General features: G+C 37.2%; 1 protein-coding gene and 1 non-coding gene across 2 annotated transcripts; one reads left to right on the forward strand and one right to left on the reverse strand.

Moving 5' to 3' along the window:
- Positions 1 to 2,724: 2,724 nt before the first annotated feature.
- Positions 2,725 to 3,165, forward strand: LOC130461779 (dynamin-related protein 4C-like). The gene has a single exon (XM_056829984.1). It carries the CDS (start codon positions 2,725 to 2,727, stop codon positions 3,163 to 3,165), a length of 441 nt encoding a protein of 146 aa, XP_056685962.1.
- Positions 3,166 to 14,920: 11,755 nt separating this feature from the next.
- On the reverse strand, positions 14,921 to 15,026 carry LOC130462269 (small nucleolar RNA R71). Its single transcript, XR_008922367.1, has one exon. It is a non-coding gene; the product is annotated as a small nucleolar RNA R71 (small nucleolar RNA).
- Between the last annotated feature and the right edge of the window lie 1,897 nt (positions 15,027 to 16,923).

Below are 16,923 nucleotides of genomic sequence, written 5' to 3' on the forward strand. Positions count from 1 at the left end.
TATCCCGGATGGGCATAAAAAACCAAACAAAGAAGAGCATCCAGTTATACAACACTTATCATATAAACACCTGTAAATTTTCATTAAAAAAATTGTTTTAGCCATGTTGACGTCAGGATCGTAAAAAAAGAGATGTAACAATTCCCTAAGTTCAACTAAAAATGGTAAAGTTAATTTAAAGGAAGGGAAAAAAAGAAATATATACTTACGACATAAATGTCAATATATGGGACAGTTCAAGTTGTTCCCCTACAAGGAAATGGAAGATTTCTTTCCTACCAAGAAAGATGTCCTTGCTTTGAGTTGTTACTCCAATATCAATAGGAATTTTAATTTGTTCGCTACGTTCCATCTTCAAAACACACATATGAAACATATAAAGGCATTCCGGAAGAGTTTCCACATTTACAATATCATCACAACCTTCGTCTGCCTTGTGAGATTCTCCTGTTGATGATGTTGGTGTTTTCATAGATCCAACTTGTTTGTCATTATCTTTTGAAGAAATTTCCGTCTATAAGTAATACAAAATCGTCATGTATAAACAATGTTAAAAACCATAAATAATGCAAGTATAACAATAAATTTTACCGCCGTATCTAGAACAATAAGTTCTATAGGCCAGAAAACAAGGGCTCCTATTGCTTCTTTGATGGTTTCAGCTTCTCCTTCAAGCCGCATGGGTAAAAAAGTGTCCATCTCCATAGCATAGTTGATACCAACTCGTGCATATCCTGGTGGTATTGGTTGATGATGCATCACTGTGCTAGTTTTGAAGTTATGCACATTCCCTGTAGCAACCACTCGATAACAGGGATTCGACAATGCTAATTTGCAAGGAGTTATACCCTACAAGAATCAACAGAAAATCTCATATAAAATTGTGGCTTAAGTAGAAGAGAAACACAAGGCATTTATAGCAGCAACTTTTCAGTTCAGTCTCCCATAGCCGATTAGCAGAATTAGCCAAGGCATTTTAGAATTAACTCCTCTTCATAGCAGCAACCTTCGTCTTCCTATAGTGTTTCAATCATTACCTACTCTCGTCTCTCATTAAAATTTATGAAAGTAACCCATAAGTAGTGTTTCAATCATTCCATCAAGTTACTTATGTCATAATCACGTGAATCCAAGCTAAAAATCTGAAAGTAACCCATTTTCTTGGTGTTTCAATCATTACCTACTCTCGTCTCTCATTAAACTTTAATATTCACCTGAGTAGGAACTTAGTTTTGGATACTTGAACAGAAAATGACAGCAATGCAGGTCTGGAGTTATTTCCTGAGCTTCAGTCAACAACAGAAACAGTAAACAATTGTGAAAAACAAGGGAACTCTAGCACTTATAACCTAATCTAATGGCTTCCATTCCATCAAGTTACTTATGTCATAATCACGTGAATCTAAGTTCTGGAATGCTTATTAAGGCATCTGATTAAGACCAGAGCAATTCTTTGAATGTGCTTAGTAACTAAACTAGTTAGTAGAACAGAGAATATTCCAATGCTAATATAATTTTTTAAAGTTTAGGCATCGTGTGCAAATAATTGATTTAAAAGAAATATTAAGTTCAATATATTTACCTCGGGAAGAATAGAAATATCATGTTTTATTGTTTTGTCCCCAATATGATCCAAACTCAAATCTTCAACATTCTCCTCCTCCTCAACTTCCATTTCATCTTCCTTTTCTTCCTCCTCCTCTTCCTCCTCTAACAAACCATTCTTTTTTCCCTTAGGCCTTTCACTCTTCAAATCCTTCATTTCATTCTCCAAGAATTTAACCTGTGAGCATAATTTCGTTACTTGATCCATATACTCTTTTCTAGTGGCCATCACTCCAAAGTAATCTCTATTTGTCACTCCTACTCCAACCCCTGTCACACGACCACCATACCGTTTCTCCTCCAAAGCCTTAGATAATACATCATCACGACTGGTGTCTTCAACCTCACCTTTTTCAGCTTGACGCATAAAGTAATCCTACAATACAAGCATGCATAATAAACAAAGTTATAATTTTTTTTTATTAAATTACTAAACATATGATGATATTAAAAATCAAATCACACTCTATCAAACTCATACAATGCGCTTAGCAACTTCTTTAGCCCCTTCATGAACATTCCCTTTTTTGTCGGTTCTTATTAATTTCCACAGTTGACCTCGGCCAATTGATGACACATAGATGCGTTTCTTAGCCATCTCTTTGATCTGTGAAAAGACAAATAAAATTGTGACCTTATAGGATACATTTTATTATCATTTTACAACATAGACATACTCAAAATGCATTTACCACATCTTGCTCAAATCGAGCATATCCTCTACGAGCACGCTTTTGATGATATAAAAGTCCCGCTGCAGACTTTTTCGCGGCATCACTCTTCTTCTGATAAATAATTAAAAAAAAAAACAGAGTAAACTTTACTTTTTTACAAGTATGAATATTTGTCTTTACTGTGTCACTACACTAAGATTTAGGATGTCTAAGAAATGGGTTTTCAAATTGGCATTTTAGGTAAAGCAGTTAGGTAACATACGCTTAAATTTCACAAGAAAATATCTGTTGTAGACGTAACATTACCGCATCAACATATATAATTCACTACTAAGGCCGCTCTGCATACAAATATCACTGAAATCACATATAGGAGAACTTCATCGTTAAGTATCCAACCTTCATCGAGTTAAGCCGTTCATTTCTTAATTGCAACCCCGAGTATATGGCTGTCTGCAACAAGCTAATGGCTAATCTATCAACATTCACTAAAACTGTTGATGATCCGACGAAGAAGGATATGTGTATTAAAGGCATTGGGGTAGTGGAAATTGGGCATTTGAGAAAGTTCAAAGATATTTTGCAGCCAGCCTTTGAGTTGAAGATGAGGGCGACTGCTTATTGGAAGATCGTGCTAGGAAGATTAGTGGACTTTATGGCACTGCATTTGCTACTGAGTATTCATAATCTGGTGGACGAGGAGCTCGAAAGCGAGGTTATCAGTGAGCTAATGGGTGATCCTGCTCGTGGTGGCGGAATTGAGAGGTTACTGGGGGAGTCACCCGCTGTGGCGCGAAAAAGAGAGAAGCTCAAAGGAGTATTAGCTGCTCAAGGAATCCAAGGATGTTCTGGCTACAATCATGGACAGAATTGCTACAACTACTAGTACACAAATGATGGAAGTAATTAGCTAGTCTTTGATGCTCTGAAGAATCTTATCTTTGTTTATGCAGAAAATTAGAGACTAAGCTGTTAAATAACCGCGTATAGTGGCAGACTATCCTGCCAAATGATCCTTTTAGTGACCTAATTTATTCTTAATGAGTTCATTATAATATGGTATGCTGCAGACCAGCCAAAAAGTAGGCCGCCAGAAGCTTTTTATGCAGATCAGACAAAGAGCTAGTTTTAATCAACCCCACATCACTTTTTCATCTCTAGGTTTCCCAGAATTTGGGATTGTGGTAGGGAGAGAGGGGGGAGGGGGGGTTTGGGGTGGGGGAGGAGCTTTTGCTCTGCCTTTACAGGAATACAAGTAATATGGTAAAGGCAAATCAAGAGCTTTAAGGAACCGCTACCTGATTATCGAACATGATCTAAATAACTGGCTAAAACCAGAAATTAACTCGATTACTTGGAAGGAGCAGCATGAATTGGAAGCTAAATGTTTTTTGTTGCTGGAACTCCACTATGTCAAAACTGGTTCAGTTTGTTTTAAGGTGGTGGTGTTCGTTATTGTATAATGCTAAGCAGTGACTAAATCACACTCCTAAACATGAGATCAGAATGCAGAATACAACAGATCACTATACAGCAGATCAGAATGCACAATGTAATGAAACATCATCGACATATATCTAATTCCCAGGTCAGTAAGCAGTCAGAAAGAATCACTAAAAAAAGCAGTCAGAACACTGTAAGATAGGCAGTATGAAAAATCGGGTATATAAAGTATAAATACCTTCCAGGCTTCTGTAAGTCGACTTTTAACAAAGTCCTTCCAGTCATTTGGCTTGATGAAATTGTATTTATCTGGTGGGGCTGTACGAATTTCCATGTTCGGTGTCCAGATCCAATTTCGTGATAGATCAGATTTGAAGTTCCTCCAAGCAGTGTTAGCTTTCTTCAACATCCATATTTTTCTACTTGGGTCGATCTTATATGTTAACTAAGAGGTAGAAAACAACATTAATCATCATCAAATAAGTAATATAATTTGACAACAGTCAAAAGAAATATTATTACCGCAACATCTTCAAATAGAGAATCTAGCAAACGTTGAGGAACTTTATCCCATGTGTTAATAGTGATTGGGACATTGGTGCGAATGCTAGTTCCCCAATAACTCATCATAGCTTCGCTATCGGTACCAATTGGTAAACCATTGACATTCCAATTAACCTGAAATCTGACCCCCTTATTCCTTGCTCGAATAACTTTACTCATTCTAGTGGCTCCACGACCTTTTTCTTCTTTTCCTTTCCTTGGCTGAGGAATAAATTCATTGCTATTGTGCTGTGAAGAAACCATTGACCTGAGAAAAACAAGTGACATTTAATATTAGTACACAAAAAAGGTTATTGCAAAAAATTGAATCATTCCACCAAAATAGATATGACATAACGGGAAAAAAGTTCAGAAACTATACAAAACCTTATGTTTCATAAAATTTTAAAAGACAGGCAGAATATATGCTATATATCAAACTATTTTTGGATACTTAAACAGAAAATGAATATTAAAGTTCTGTATAGTTACCATCTCAAACTTTCTTTTCTTTTGTTTGGTTGTAGAAGATGGTTCTGAATTATCTACCCATGTCCCCTTTGTATGATCATCGCGTATATAGAACTCATTTTCGATGGCATGATCATTGGCTTCAGTATTGAGAGGGCCTAACGGGCACAAGAAAGAAGCATCCTCCATATCATCTATTTTATTATTCTGAAAGGGATGTCGTTTATTTGTTGATAAAAAAAAGACCATATGAATAGATCATCTTTACTACCGGTTTTCTTATTAGCCGGGTCAGTAGCATAAAAAATTTGCTTTGCCTGACTTGCCAATATGAATAGATCATCTTTACTACCGGTTTTCTTAAGGTCAACAAGTGTAAACCCATGTCTTTTCTCGAATCGAACACCACTATTGTTATCAACCCATCTACAACAAAATATAAAAAGTCTAAAAGCACTATAATCCAGTTCCCATATATGGTCAATCACCCCATAATAAGACATTTTTGCATATATTGTATTTTTGTCTTTTGCACTGGAGATATGCATAGCTTGTGCTACAATAGTCACCCTGCTATTTTGATTTGTAATCTCATTGTCTCTATCCTTTGTGCAAAAGGTATAACCATTAATTTGATAGCCAGAATATGATAATACATCCCTACGAGGACCTCGAGACAACCATTTCAATCTATCAGAAATGTTCGATGGTGACTTAGCTAGCTCATCCGTAACTTGAACTTCCAACCATTCAATGAAGGTGGAATTATGTTTATCGGTGATCCATTTCTCAGACTTACCTCGATAGTTGCTCCTCAAGATATCCATGTGTTTCACCACGTATGAATCAACCTCAGGACTATTGTGTAAAACATACAAGTGTGCCTGATTCAACATTTCATGAGATGTAGTTAACACTTTGGATCCCATAATCCCTTTCCCTTCCACCCCTCCTGAATGTCTAGACTTTGGAATCCCTACAGCTTCAAGAGAAGAAAGATAGTGACTACAATGTTCAATGGCCTCTTCAAGTATGTAGCGCTCAGCAATGCAACCTTCTGGTCGACTTCCATTCATAACATAATCCTTCAAAATCTTCATGTATCTCTCAACAGGGTACATGTACCTTAAATAAGCAGGTCCACAAAGTTGGATTTCTCTAACCAAATGGACAGTTAAATGGACCATTATGTCAAAAAAGGAAGGCGGAAAATACATCTCCTGTTGACATAAAGTAACAATAATGCCACTTTGCAAGCTAGTCAACTTCGAAGGGTCAATCTCTTTGCTACATATCTCACTGAAGAAAATGCAAAGTTTGGTGATAGGATCTCGAACATGATCCGGTAAAATGGAGCGAATAGCTACTGGTAACAGATGCTCCATGAGAATGTGATAGTCATGAGATAGTTAATTACCTATAACCGCACACATAAAACGCAAAATTAAAAACAATCTTAAACATAAATTAGCAAAATTCCTTAATTATATAGAGTATACCTTGAATCACGATTATTCACTCTCGAAAAATTCTTGGAAAGAGCGTCGCCGTGGGTTTCTCCGTGAGAAGGCAAATCGCCTGCGTGCCGCCGTGCCGCCGTGCCGCCGTTCTCGCCGCTCCGGTGGTGATGGATTGTGATTTGAGAGTTTTGACAATAGAAGGGTTTAGCAGAGCAACGTGAAGCGAGGGAAGACAAAACTCTAGGCGGTTCTTTCCTTTTTTTTTGAGCTGTTTAATTTTTAATAATTTTTTCGTATATTATTTGATAGAGTTTTTGTTGGAGGCGCTGTAGTATTATATGTTTATGACAGCGTACAGTGGGTAAGCGCTGTAGTATTAGGTACTTATGACAGCGCTTCAAGAATACGCGCTATCATATACTATATTCGACGTCTTTGACAGCGTAAAGGTCAAAAGCGCTGTTAAAATAACGCTGTTAAATGATATTTCTGTAGTAGTATTCATAACCTAAGATGGTCATCAATGATTGTGTGTTGTAATTTCACGATCTAGCTCCATAAGATATGGCATATCTAAGTTGGAATGATCGAAGTCAATTAGTACTTGATTCGATCAATGATGAATCATAAAGACTTTTCCTATAGTTTCTAAAACAAAATGCTCAACTACCACCAAACTAAACCAAATTCGTCAAAGCTATTGAAAAGTAATTTCAGAATATCTTTTCAATAATATATACTTCCTCCGTCTTTTAATACTCGCAACGTTTGTTAGTTTCACGCATGCCAATGCACAACTTTGATCATTTATATCTTAAATTCTCTTTATGCAAAAATTATAAAAAGTTGATATTTTGAAAATACACATTGAGACGAATCTAACAAGATCCCACATGACTATGTTTTATCTTATATAAAAAACACTACGAATAGTCAAAGTAGATTATATGAATAATGGCAAAAGTCCAAACGTTGCGAGTATTAAAAGACGGAGGAAGTATATCTAAAGAGTTGCTAAAGTCAGTGGGAGCTTAGTGTTTGCTATTCAACAAACTAAGGCCCAAGTATAGATATATGTTTCATTGTGATTTATTCAAATGAGACACAAAGGTATTGTTTCTACCACGAAATTTTGAGAAAATAATGTTTGTTTGCTCGAAATAATGTCCTTTTGGGAATCGTTTCCAAAATGACAAGTGGGAGAAAATAGACCTCGAAAGTCTTCGAGGCGAACAACAAACATAAACAGACATTCAGGAGGCTTTTCGAAGTTCTTTAGAAAAACCGAACATGTATTCTTTAAGGACTTTAGAGGTGTCTTTAAAGAATAGACATCTCTTAGAAGACTATTCAAGTGCTTCAAGGAGAACAAAATATTCAAAGGACTCTCAAAGTGCCTGTTGTTATTCTATTGTTTGATGTTCTATACCCAAATAGGCATATACTTCAAGTCACTGAAACTATGAGATTCTTCTATTAGATAGTGAAGAAACATGGAGTTCAGGTCACTGAAGCTATGCGATTCTTCTATTAGATAGTGAAGAAACCTACAACTTGCAGTCAAACTATTATCATGTAGATTAATGAGTTTGTGACTTGTAAGAAAGATATGACGAAACCACAATTCCCTAAAATGGTTGGAGGCCATATATAGACTCAATGTTTTAGATGGTTAAAGGCCATAAAACATACTTAATGTTTTGATGACAAAATTGAAATTTTGTTGATTTGCAAGAATTGTTTACACCTATTGGTTGCAAATTGGTTTTAAGGATAAAAACCATCAAACATAGAATTGTGTTCACACACAAAGCTAGATTAGTTGCTAAAGATTACAAGAAAATTCATGACATGGATTGTGTTGAAGCCTCATGCATAATCTTAATGCTCGAGTCTATAATTTAAGAAATGATTGCATATTGGTACATATGGCAATTGGATGACAAAACATCTTCCTCAATCAAATGTTTTAAGAAAACTATGTACATGGTATGTCATAGGATTTGTGGATCCAAATAAATACTTGAAAAGGAAATATAGCTCATGAAATATAAGTACAGATTTAAGCAAGCAATTGAGAATTGGAATTGTATTTTAGTGAAGCTAATAAGTATTTTAGTTTCATAAAATGTACATGATTCTTATAGATATATAAGAAATTTAGTGGGAGTACGTAAAACTTTATTGGTCCTATGTGTATCACACACATATCTCTCTATTGTGAAATAACATTCAAATGCTAATGACTTAGATTTGAAATCATTCATCAAAGATGGACCAAGGAGAAACTTAGTACATACTGTATATTGAGATCTATTTACAAAGATCTTATAATAATGTTTTAGATTAAGTAATAATGGCATTTACTAAATCAAACACGAAAGACTCCATTGGAGATATTCGACCCATATGAATAAATCTAAGTAATAGATGTTTGAACTATGTATAAGCATTTACTAAGTTAAACATCAAAGAGTCTAAATGATATTCTTAACCTATATTATATGTCAAAGAATTTAGCTGGATTTAGTATCTACTGAAACTAGATGAGCTAAAGTTACATGAATAGAATTCAATTGGGAATCATTCTGCAAAAGAATTTATCATGTATGATATAATATGAGGATCGCCAAAAACGTATCGTAAGGCTTTAGGCATGACGAACATATACCAATATCTATTGATCTAAGTGAAGATCAACTAGATTGATATCAAGAAAAACTTATGGTACTTGAAAAGGCACATAAGAACAGTTCTTGATTCAAGGAAATAAAGATATGCTAAATATTGATGTTACACGTATAAACACTGGCAAAGGATCAAGCAAGATCCCTTTGGAGTTATCCATTGGCAAGGACGAGCTATAGAGAATCGTGTTTTGAAATGGAAACATGGATTAGAGACCATGAGTTGTTGCGTGTACCTTACCCCTTTAGAATCAATAAGTAACACCTCGCTATGGCGGAAAACTATTACTAAGATTGATGTAAAGGTTATCCAAGTAAGTGTTATTTTGGCATGGCACCTTTTAACTAAATTTTTTAAGTTTGGAACTTAAGGCTCTTACTATGTTGGTTAGATTTTAAGTGAACTAAAATCCTTAATCATACAACATAATCAAGCCATAATCCCATGCATAATTAAGACATATTTAAAGCTATAAATAACTTAAAACATGCATAAGATATAAATGTGATCTAGTATAGCCCGACTTCATCTTGAACCTTCAAATTCAAAGTCCGTCTTGAAAATGGATTGGAAACTCTGATGAATCATATTTATATAGGGTATTCTAGGCTCATTTAGGTTGCATTTCTAGGCATTTGTCTCATTTTAGTTGCATTTAGAGTCATAATTACGCTCCGTTTGTGTTTTCTTTGATATTTCAGGTGATTTTACAATCATTTGGGTGCTTTCGGAGTGTTTGGAGGTGGATCAAATGATCACCGAATGGTTTGAGTCAGAGACGAAGTGTTTGATCGGAGAATTGAGCTTTCCGGGGATGATTAGCTCGATGTATCGCTTGTGCATAGCCTCGCAAGATCCCTCGTTGGCTCGCAAGATCCCTCGTTGGCTCGCAAGATCTCTCGTTGGCTCGCAAGATCCCTCGTTGGCTCGCTACATCTATCGTTGGCTCGCTACATCAATCGTCGTGCCTCATCGCTTCATGGTTGCTTGCTTCACTAGGCCAACGAGGGATGGTGCGCGAGATCCCTCGCTGCCTTGTTGCTCCATTGCTTGTCTTGCTGCACTTCGCAAGGCCAGCGAGGGAGCTCCCTCGCTGCCTATAGCTTCGTCCCTTAGCTTGCTACACACACGCGCATGACAGCAAGGGATGGCTCGCTAGCTCCCTCGCTGCTCTACTTTCTTGCTAGTCGCTCATCATCATGCCAGCGAGGGATGGTGCGCGAGATCCCTCGCTGCCCATGCCTTGCCATCTCTCTTGCCGTGTGCGCGGCTCGTGCTCGGGTTTGGCTGCCACGTCATCGCTCCATCGACCAATCATCGACGAATTTTATTTTTATTTTCTTATTTATTTATTTATTTTTATTTTAGAAAATAGGAGCATATAAATACTCAAGGGAATTAATTTATTTCCTTTATGTTATTTTTTCCTTAGAATCCTTTTAAACCCTTAGTTTTATTTTTCTCTCTTCATATTATTTAGCCCTAGTACACTCCATTCGATCGATCAATATAGAGGTATTTTTCATAATTCTTCTTGCTTTGAATTATTGTTTTCTATTATTGTGCATTATGAATTTCATTGTTATTTCATATTTCGTGTTCGTTAGTTTAGTCATGAGCAAGTAGTTTTATTCTAGGGCTAAGTAAGGGAAGCCATGTTTATACCATGATTGTTATGCATTAAAGTTTGTTAATTTATAGATAATTCTTGAGTAATCCCAATTGATTTGTTATTAATTGTTGATTCATGTAATTGGCCAATATCGTGGATTGATTATCTAGCTAATAGGAATTAGAATTGAAAGATCATATTCTTAGAGGTTTTGTGCAAGTGGCAATTCTTATTATGTTAGCGACCGTACTGCATATGTTGGATTGAAAGTGTTAAGACCCGACCGTAGGATTAACATATACTTTAATTACTCGGCCTAGCCTATTCATTGTCGAATTGATTTGTGTTCTTGGATTGGTATAAGCATGGTGAACCGAACAGACGCCCTAGACCTTTAATTCATCGATAAATTACGCATTTTTATTATTGCTTTAGTTTTACTAGTTAATACTCAAAATCAACTTTCGTTTACTGAAATAGTTTATTTAGTTGGGCAAAAACTAATAGAACTTGTCTCCCTGTGGGATCGACCCGTATTTGCTAAGTATCTGTTAACAACAGACACCGTGCACTTGCGGTATCACTTTTTAATTCATCAAGTTTTTGGCGCCGTTGTCGGGGAGACGGCTAGGTTCTATTAGTTTTAGTTTGAATATTTGAACTGTTTCCATTGTCTCATTGGAACTCTCAGTTCCAATTGAGGCAAATCTCACTGCGTTTTCTTTCGTTGTTGTTTATGCCCAGGTCTGCCAGAACGGGTACCTTGGTTCCTCCCGATCCCGATCTCGGAAAGACCCTTCGTCAACTAAAAAAGCAACAGAAAAAGAAGAAGCAGTCAGGGTCCCAAGACTCACAGACTCCACCGAGTCACACGATGTCTAAATCCCTGAAATCATATGGGGTTCCTTCCTCGAATAGTGTTCCGACTGGGCTCACAATGCCAACTATTGATGCAGTCAACTTTGAGATCAAGCCCGCTCTAATCGCCATGGTCTCACAAAGTCAATATGGTGGCCATCCATCTGAGGAACCCACACTAGTGGAAAAAACACCTATTGTAGCCCCCTTGACGAGGGGGGCATATAAAATTACGCCTCAACAGCCACTAAGTCAACGCGGGTCAAACTATTTAGCGACATATTGAGGCGGGCTTTTTTTAAGTTCGCTGCAACATGAGCTGTTGGGGCGGGCTACCGGATGTGCGCCATAACAGATACATGGATGTAAGGGCGGGCTTTTTATTGCCCGCTTCAACAGACCGGCCCAAATGCATGTCATCGCCTCAACAGACACATGGCTTTAGGGTTTCTAAATTACTACGCCGTTTTTTGTTCCTTCCTCTCTCCCTCCATTTTTTGTCCGACTTTTCTGTATCTGTTCTCAATCGCCATTAAATTTAATTTATTTTTCTTCTAAAACTGATTGCATATATCGGTGAATCCATAATTGGGGTGGGATAACATTATTCTGTTTCTTGAGCTTTGCATCGATCCAATGCCGACACTAGTGGTGAGTTTAGTGTTTAATCTGATTTTGATTTTGATTTTCACTTTAAAAACTAGCAATCGATATCATTAGGGTTGAGTTTTTTGCTTTTTTGGGTTGAGAATTTTAGTGCAATGCTTTTTCTTGGATGTGCAGCAGATTAAACTTTTTCTTCAAGATCAATTGCTCGGTGGTTGAATTTTCTGATGTTAGATATCTGGTCTTATCGCTTGAATTCGTTCTTTGTTTTTTCCATTTATTTTACAGTTTAATAATTAGACTATGTTATCTTATAATTTCGAATCTTAATAGGTTTTCTTTCAGAAGATTTGAATTAGATGGCGAAGAAAACCATAACTTTGAAGATCTTAACCTTGACCATCGCCTTGACCATCAAATTAGGGTTTGGGGTGCTGACGCTCAACGACGGTAATACCATTTTCACGATTTTATAAATTTAGCTGTTATTTTAATTTATGAGTATGATTGTGATTTCTTTCTGCTTAGATTTTGTGTAATTTTCTGAACAAATCCAACACTAAAATTTGTTTCTTCAATATGGAATTTATGGACAATGCATTGTTTCTTGGTAATTGAGTAAAATCACGTTTCCTGCTTAGGTTTTAGAACAATTTCCCTTTTGATTAAAGTCTATTTGTCAGCTTTTCATTAAAGATTGCCGGTCTTCTTTTGAGAGTATTTGGTCTCGTTAAAATATTGAAAGGCAGTAATTCTATTAAAAATTTCATTTTTAGTTGGTTTTGATGCCTTGCAGAACTCATGTATAGAAAACACTTATTCAAGTGTTTCACTCATTGCAACAAAGATTTTAGCTTATTATGATTGTTGGAAAATGTATAAATGTTTATAAGAAGCATATTTTGATACCGTAATAGAAGCTTACATGTTGAACGACGAAGCATATTTTCAATGGTTTATTCAGGTCTCTGCATCCGTCAAGGTTTCGAAGTTCTGGAATTTTCAGGATGCTGTGGGAGTAGTAGTAAAAGGCAATAATTTTTCGTACACTGGTATATATTAGTGAGCAGAAGACTCTGGGAGGAAAAACAATTGCGGAGGTTTGTCTTCCTATCGCTTTTCCTATTTGAAAAAGTTTGCTTGATGCAATATATTACTAGAAAATTAATATGTTGGTGTTTCTTTGAGTACACTGGCATTGTTCTCTGCATCCACCGGAAGAGCGGGCTTTTTTTTTCTAATTCATTCCCGAATCCATTCGTGGATTCCTTTACTCTTTCCTTTACTATTAGGCTAGGCTACTTCTGTATTTTTAATTATCTTTTTGATGTTTTACAGATGTCCCTGATTCTTTTCTTTTTGTGAACTTGCAAATAAATATGTTCACCCAACGATACTTATCTAATGAATGAAGAATGTTGCTGCTTTGGATTGATGAGATCAGTACACTCATTCTATGACTTGGTGAGTTGTGTTTATACCGTGTTTGCTGTTTGTTAACGTACAGATAGCACATAAAATATTCACGATCTTTCCGAGTCAACGTATCTGTATGATGTTACTTATTCCTTGTAAGTAAAATATGCAAGAGTATTCTTATTATTTATATGAGTAAATTGTTTCTTAGTTCGTGACTTGGCAGATTGTGTGTGCTCATTTTCAAGGATACTGAAACTAAGGGACAAAAATTAGTCTTTCATTTGCCTTATCCTAAGTCTGGTGTAGTCATTCTCTTGTATTCTTCTTTGGGATTTCATTGTTCCATCTGGACCATCTCTTCTACTTCAGTTTCTGCTTTGATTATTAGTTTCTGCTTCGTTTTTCATTCTTTATACAATCGATGTGTACTACGGGCATTATGCCATCGTCGTTGATGAATTTTTTTTCTTTTGTCTTGCTTTGTACCTTGCAGTTGCCCAGATTGTGAACTCTACAGAAATGTAGTTAGATAAAATGGTTTTGAAATGAATTTTGTTTTGGCAAGCTATCCCCACTTGGTATTGAGTTTGATTTTGGCAAGCAAATGTTACTTTGCAAAGTAGACTTCCGCAATTTCTAAATCAGTGCTTTCATGTTGATTGGCATGACAGCCTATGTTGGGTTGTACGAGATTGGAGGTGCTAAGAAAGGAGATCGTGTCTTTTTCTCTGCTGCGTTTGGTTGGCCAACTGGTTGGACAACTTGCAAAATTGAGTGGTTGTTTAATTACAAGGAAGAGTAATTTTGGTAATGGTCAAGGGAAGCGTAGGCCGAATAATCGAATTGTAGATTCAAAGATTATTTTTGTGTGAATTTATATTGTAAAATTACATTAAACAATATTATTTCAATATTAATGTGAATGAATTATATATTGTTTACAATTTTCTATTTTATGAGTATTATGGTTCTTCTATTACCTAAAAAAGAAAATTAGTGGTGGTAGCCCAGCTTATGTGCTATGTGTTGTTGATTAAGACTGCTAGTTGGGGTGGGCAACACAATGTTTGCCTCAACATGCTTGTCTGTTGAGGGGGGCAATTTAATGTTCGCCTTAACAGGCTTGTCTGTTGAAGGGGGCTTTCAAATGCCCGCCTCAACAGGCTTGTCTGTTGAGGGGGGCTTTCAAATGCCTGCCTCAACAAATATATTTTTGAGGCGGGCCAAGCCCGCCTCAACAGATCTCCGACCTGTTGAAGCCCCCTCTGTCGAAGCGGGCTATGTTCACCTCAACAAGCCCGAAATGCCCCCCTCAACAGGGGTTTTTTCAACTAGTTCCACCAACCATTTGCAGAGGTTCAACCAACTGTGTGGTACTATCAAGCATCAAGGGGTCACTCAAGACCAATTGAAAGTCATGTTGTTTGGTTTTAGCCTTCGTGATAAGGCTCAGACATGGTTGAATGATGTCAAGGAGACAGAGTGGAGTGCTATTTCACAGGCCTTTCTAGAAGAATTCTTTCCACCCACCAAGACTGCTGAAATAAGGCATAAGCTGACTACATTCACTCAAGAACCTGGTGAATCACTTCGAGAAGCCTGGGATAGATTCAAGGCTTTGCAGCGGTCGTGTCCGCATCACAACATTGAAAAATGGTTCTTGGTTCAGATTTTCTACCATGGTTTGCAAGATGAAACAAAGAACACGGTTGATTCTGCTGCTGGGGGTGTTTTTCTTGACAAAGAAGTGGATGCAGGTTATGATTTTCTTGCCAATTTAGCTGCCAACCATTACAGCACCACCAGAACCACATCTAAGAAGGGAAAATTGGATGTCGATGCTTATGCTCTATTGTCCTCACAAGTGGCAGCCTTGAACCTGAAGATCGATTCTTTGAAGGCTCCTCAGTCTAGTATTCCTCCAATGAGTATCAATGCCATGTCTAGTGTAGCTCCAGTGACAACTTCTTACTGCGAAGTATGTGGCATCCAAGGTCACTTTGGTCATGAGTGCTCTTATAGTTTACAGGATACTACGCAATTGGAGCAAGTGAATTCTTTTCAACAGAGACAACCCAATGACCCATATTCCAATTCATTTAATCCGGGTTGGAGGAATCATTCAAATTTCTCATATCGGGGCAACAATGTTCAGAATCCTCAACCCCAGCAACAATGGTCGCAACCACAGTTCCATCCACCTCAACCACATGTTGCTAGGCCTCCATTTCAACAAGGAGCCTCACATAATTCTCCCTCGGGGTTTAATAGGCCCCCGCATCAAGGATATCAACAACCCCCTCAGAGGAGTGCTACTCCAGAGCCTAACATGGGTGATCTGTATAAGCTCAATGCAAATATGCAGAAGACCGCAGAGATAGCTCAAAAGAATCATGATGAGAGCATCAAAGAGTTGAAGAATCAGAATAGAATGTTGGAGAATCAAGTTGCTCAACTTGCTGACACTCTATCTCAAAGGCAACCGGGTACACTACCAGGGCAACCTACTCCGCCTCAGAACAGAGAAAGTGCCAATACTATCACTCTTAGAAGTGGCACTAAATATAATGGACCCCCGATGCCCACTGATGATGCAACTCTTGCTAAGGGGAACGCAGATGGACCAGAGAAAGCAATTGATGTAGAGCCTCAAGTCCCAGAAGTTGATAATGCCGATGATGTTGGCGCAAAAAAGGGGAAGGAGAAGATCTCTGATTCTCTCCCTATTGTGCCTAAGCCGCCTTTCTATCACCATATGCAGAAAACTAAGGTCGATCAACAGCTTGGTAAGTTCTTGGCAATGGTCAAGAATCTTGAGGTAACGGTCCCTTTTACTGATTTAATATCTCAAGTTCCTGTTTATGCAAAATTTTTGAAAGAGATGATCACTAAGAAAAGGGATTATGGTGGTGTAGAGAGAGTCGCTCTAACTGAAGAGTGTAGTGCCATATTGCAAAATAAGTCTCCACCCAAACTTAAGGATCCGGGTAGTTTTTCCATCCCCTGTCATGTATGTGAATTGTTCATTGATAAAGCATTATGTGATTTAGGTGCAAGTGTGTCTGTCATGCCCCTTTTTGTCTGTAATAGGTTGAATATGGGAAAACTAAAATGCACACAAATCACTTTGCAAATGGCAGATCGTTCTATAAAATATCCTTTAGGTATTTTGGAGGATGTTCCTGTCCGGGTGGGGAAATTCTACATTCTTGTTGATTTTGTGGTGCTAGATATGGAGGAGGATAGTCAAATCCCCATAATTTTGGGTAGGCCATTTTTATGTACTGCAGGTGCTGTTATTGATGTCAAGTCTGGGTCTCTTACTCTGAGTGTTGGTGATGATACTGTTACTTTTAATCTAACCAATGTTGTGAAGTCTCCTATGCTTGAGAATACTTATTGCAGGATTGATATTGTAGAAGAGATTTCTCTAGACAACATCCCTAGAATGTTGTATGATGATCTATTGCTGGCGACTCTCACCTTGAAGGCCAAGAAAGGAGAAGGAGATTGTGAGATTGATTCCTTGATCTCGGATCTAGAT

The sequence above is a fragment of the Spinacia oleracea genome, chromosome 5 (assembly GCF_020520425.1).
Source record: "Spinacia oleracea cultivar Varoflay chromosome 5, BTI_SOV_V1, whole genome shotgun sequence".
Lineage (NCBI taxonomy): Eukaryota > Viridiplantae > Streptophyta > Magnoliopsida > Caryophyllales > Amaranthaceae > Spinacia > Spinacia oleracea.

Bases quoted from the DNA above. Each gene is read 5' to 3' on its own strand.
- LOC130461779 (XM_056829984.1), top strand. From the start codon at position 2,725: ATGGCTGTCTGCAACAAGCTAATGGCTAATCTATCAACATTCACTAAA.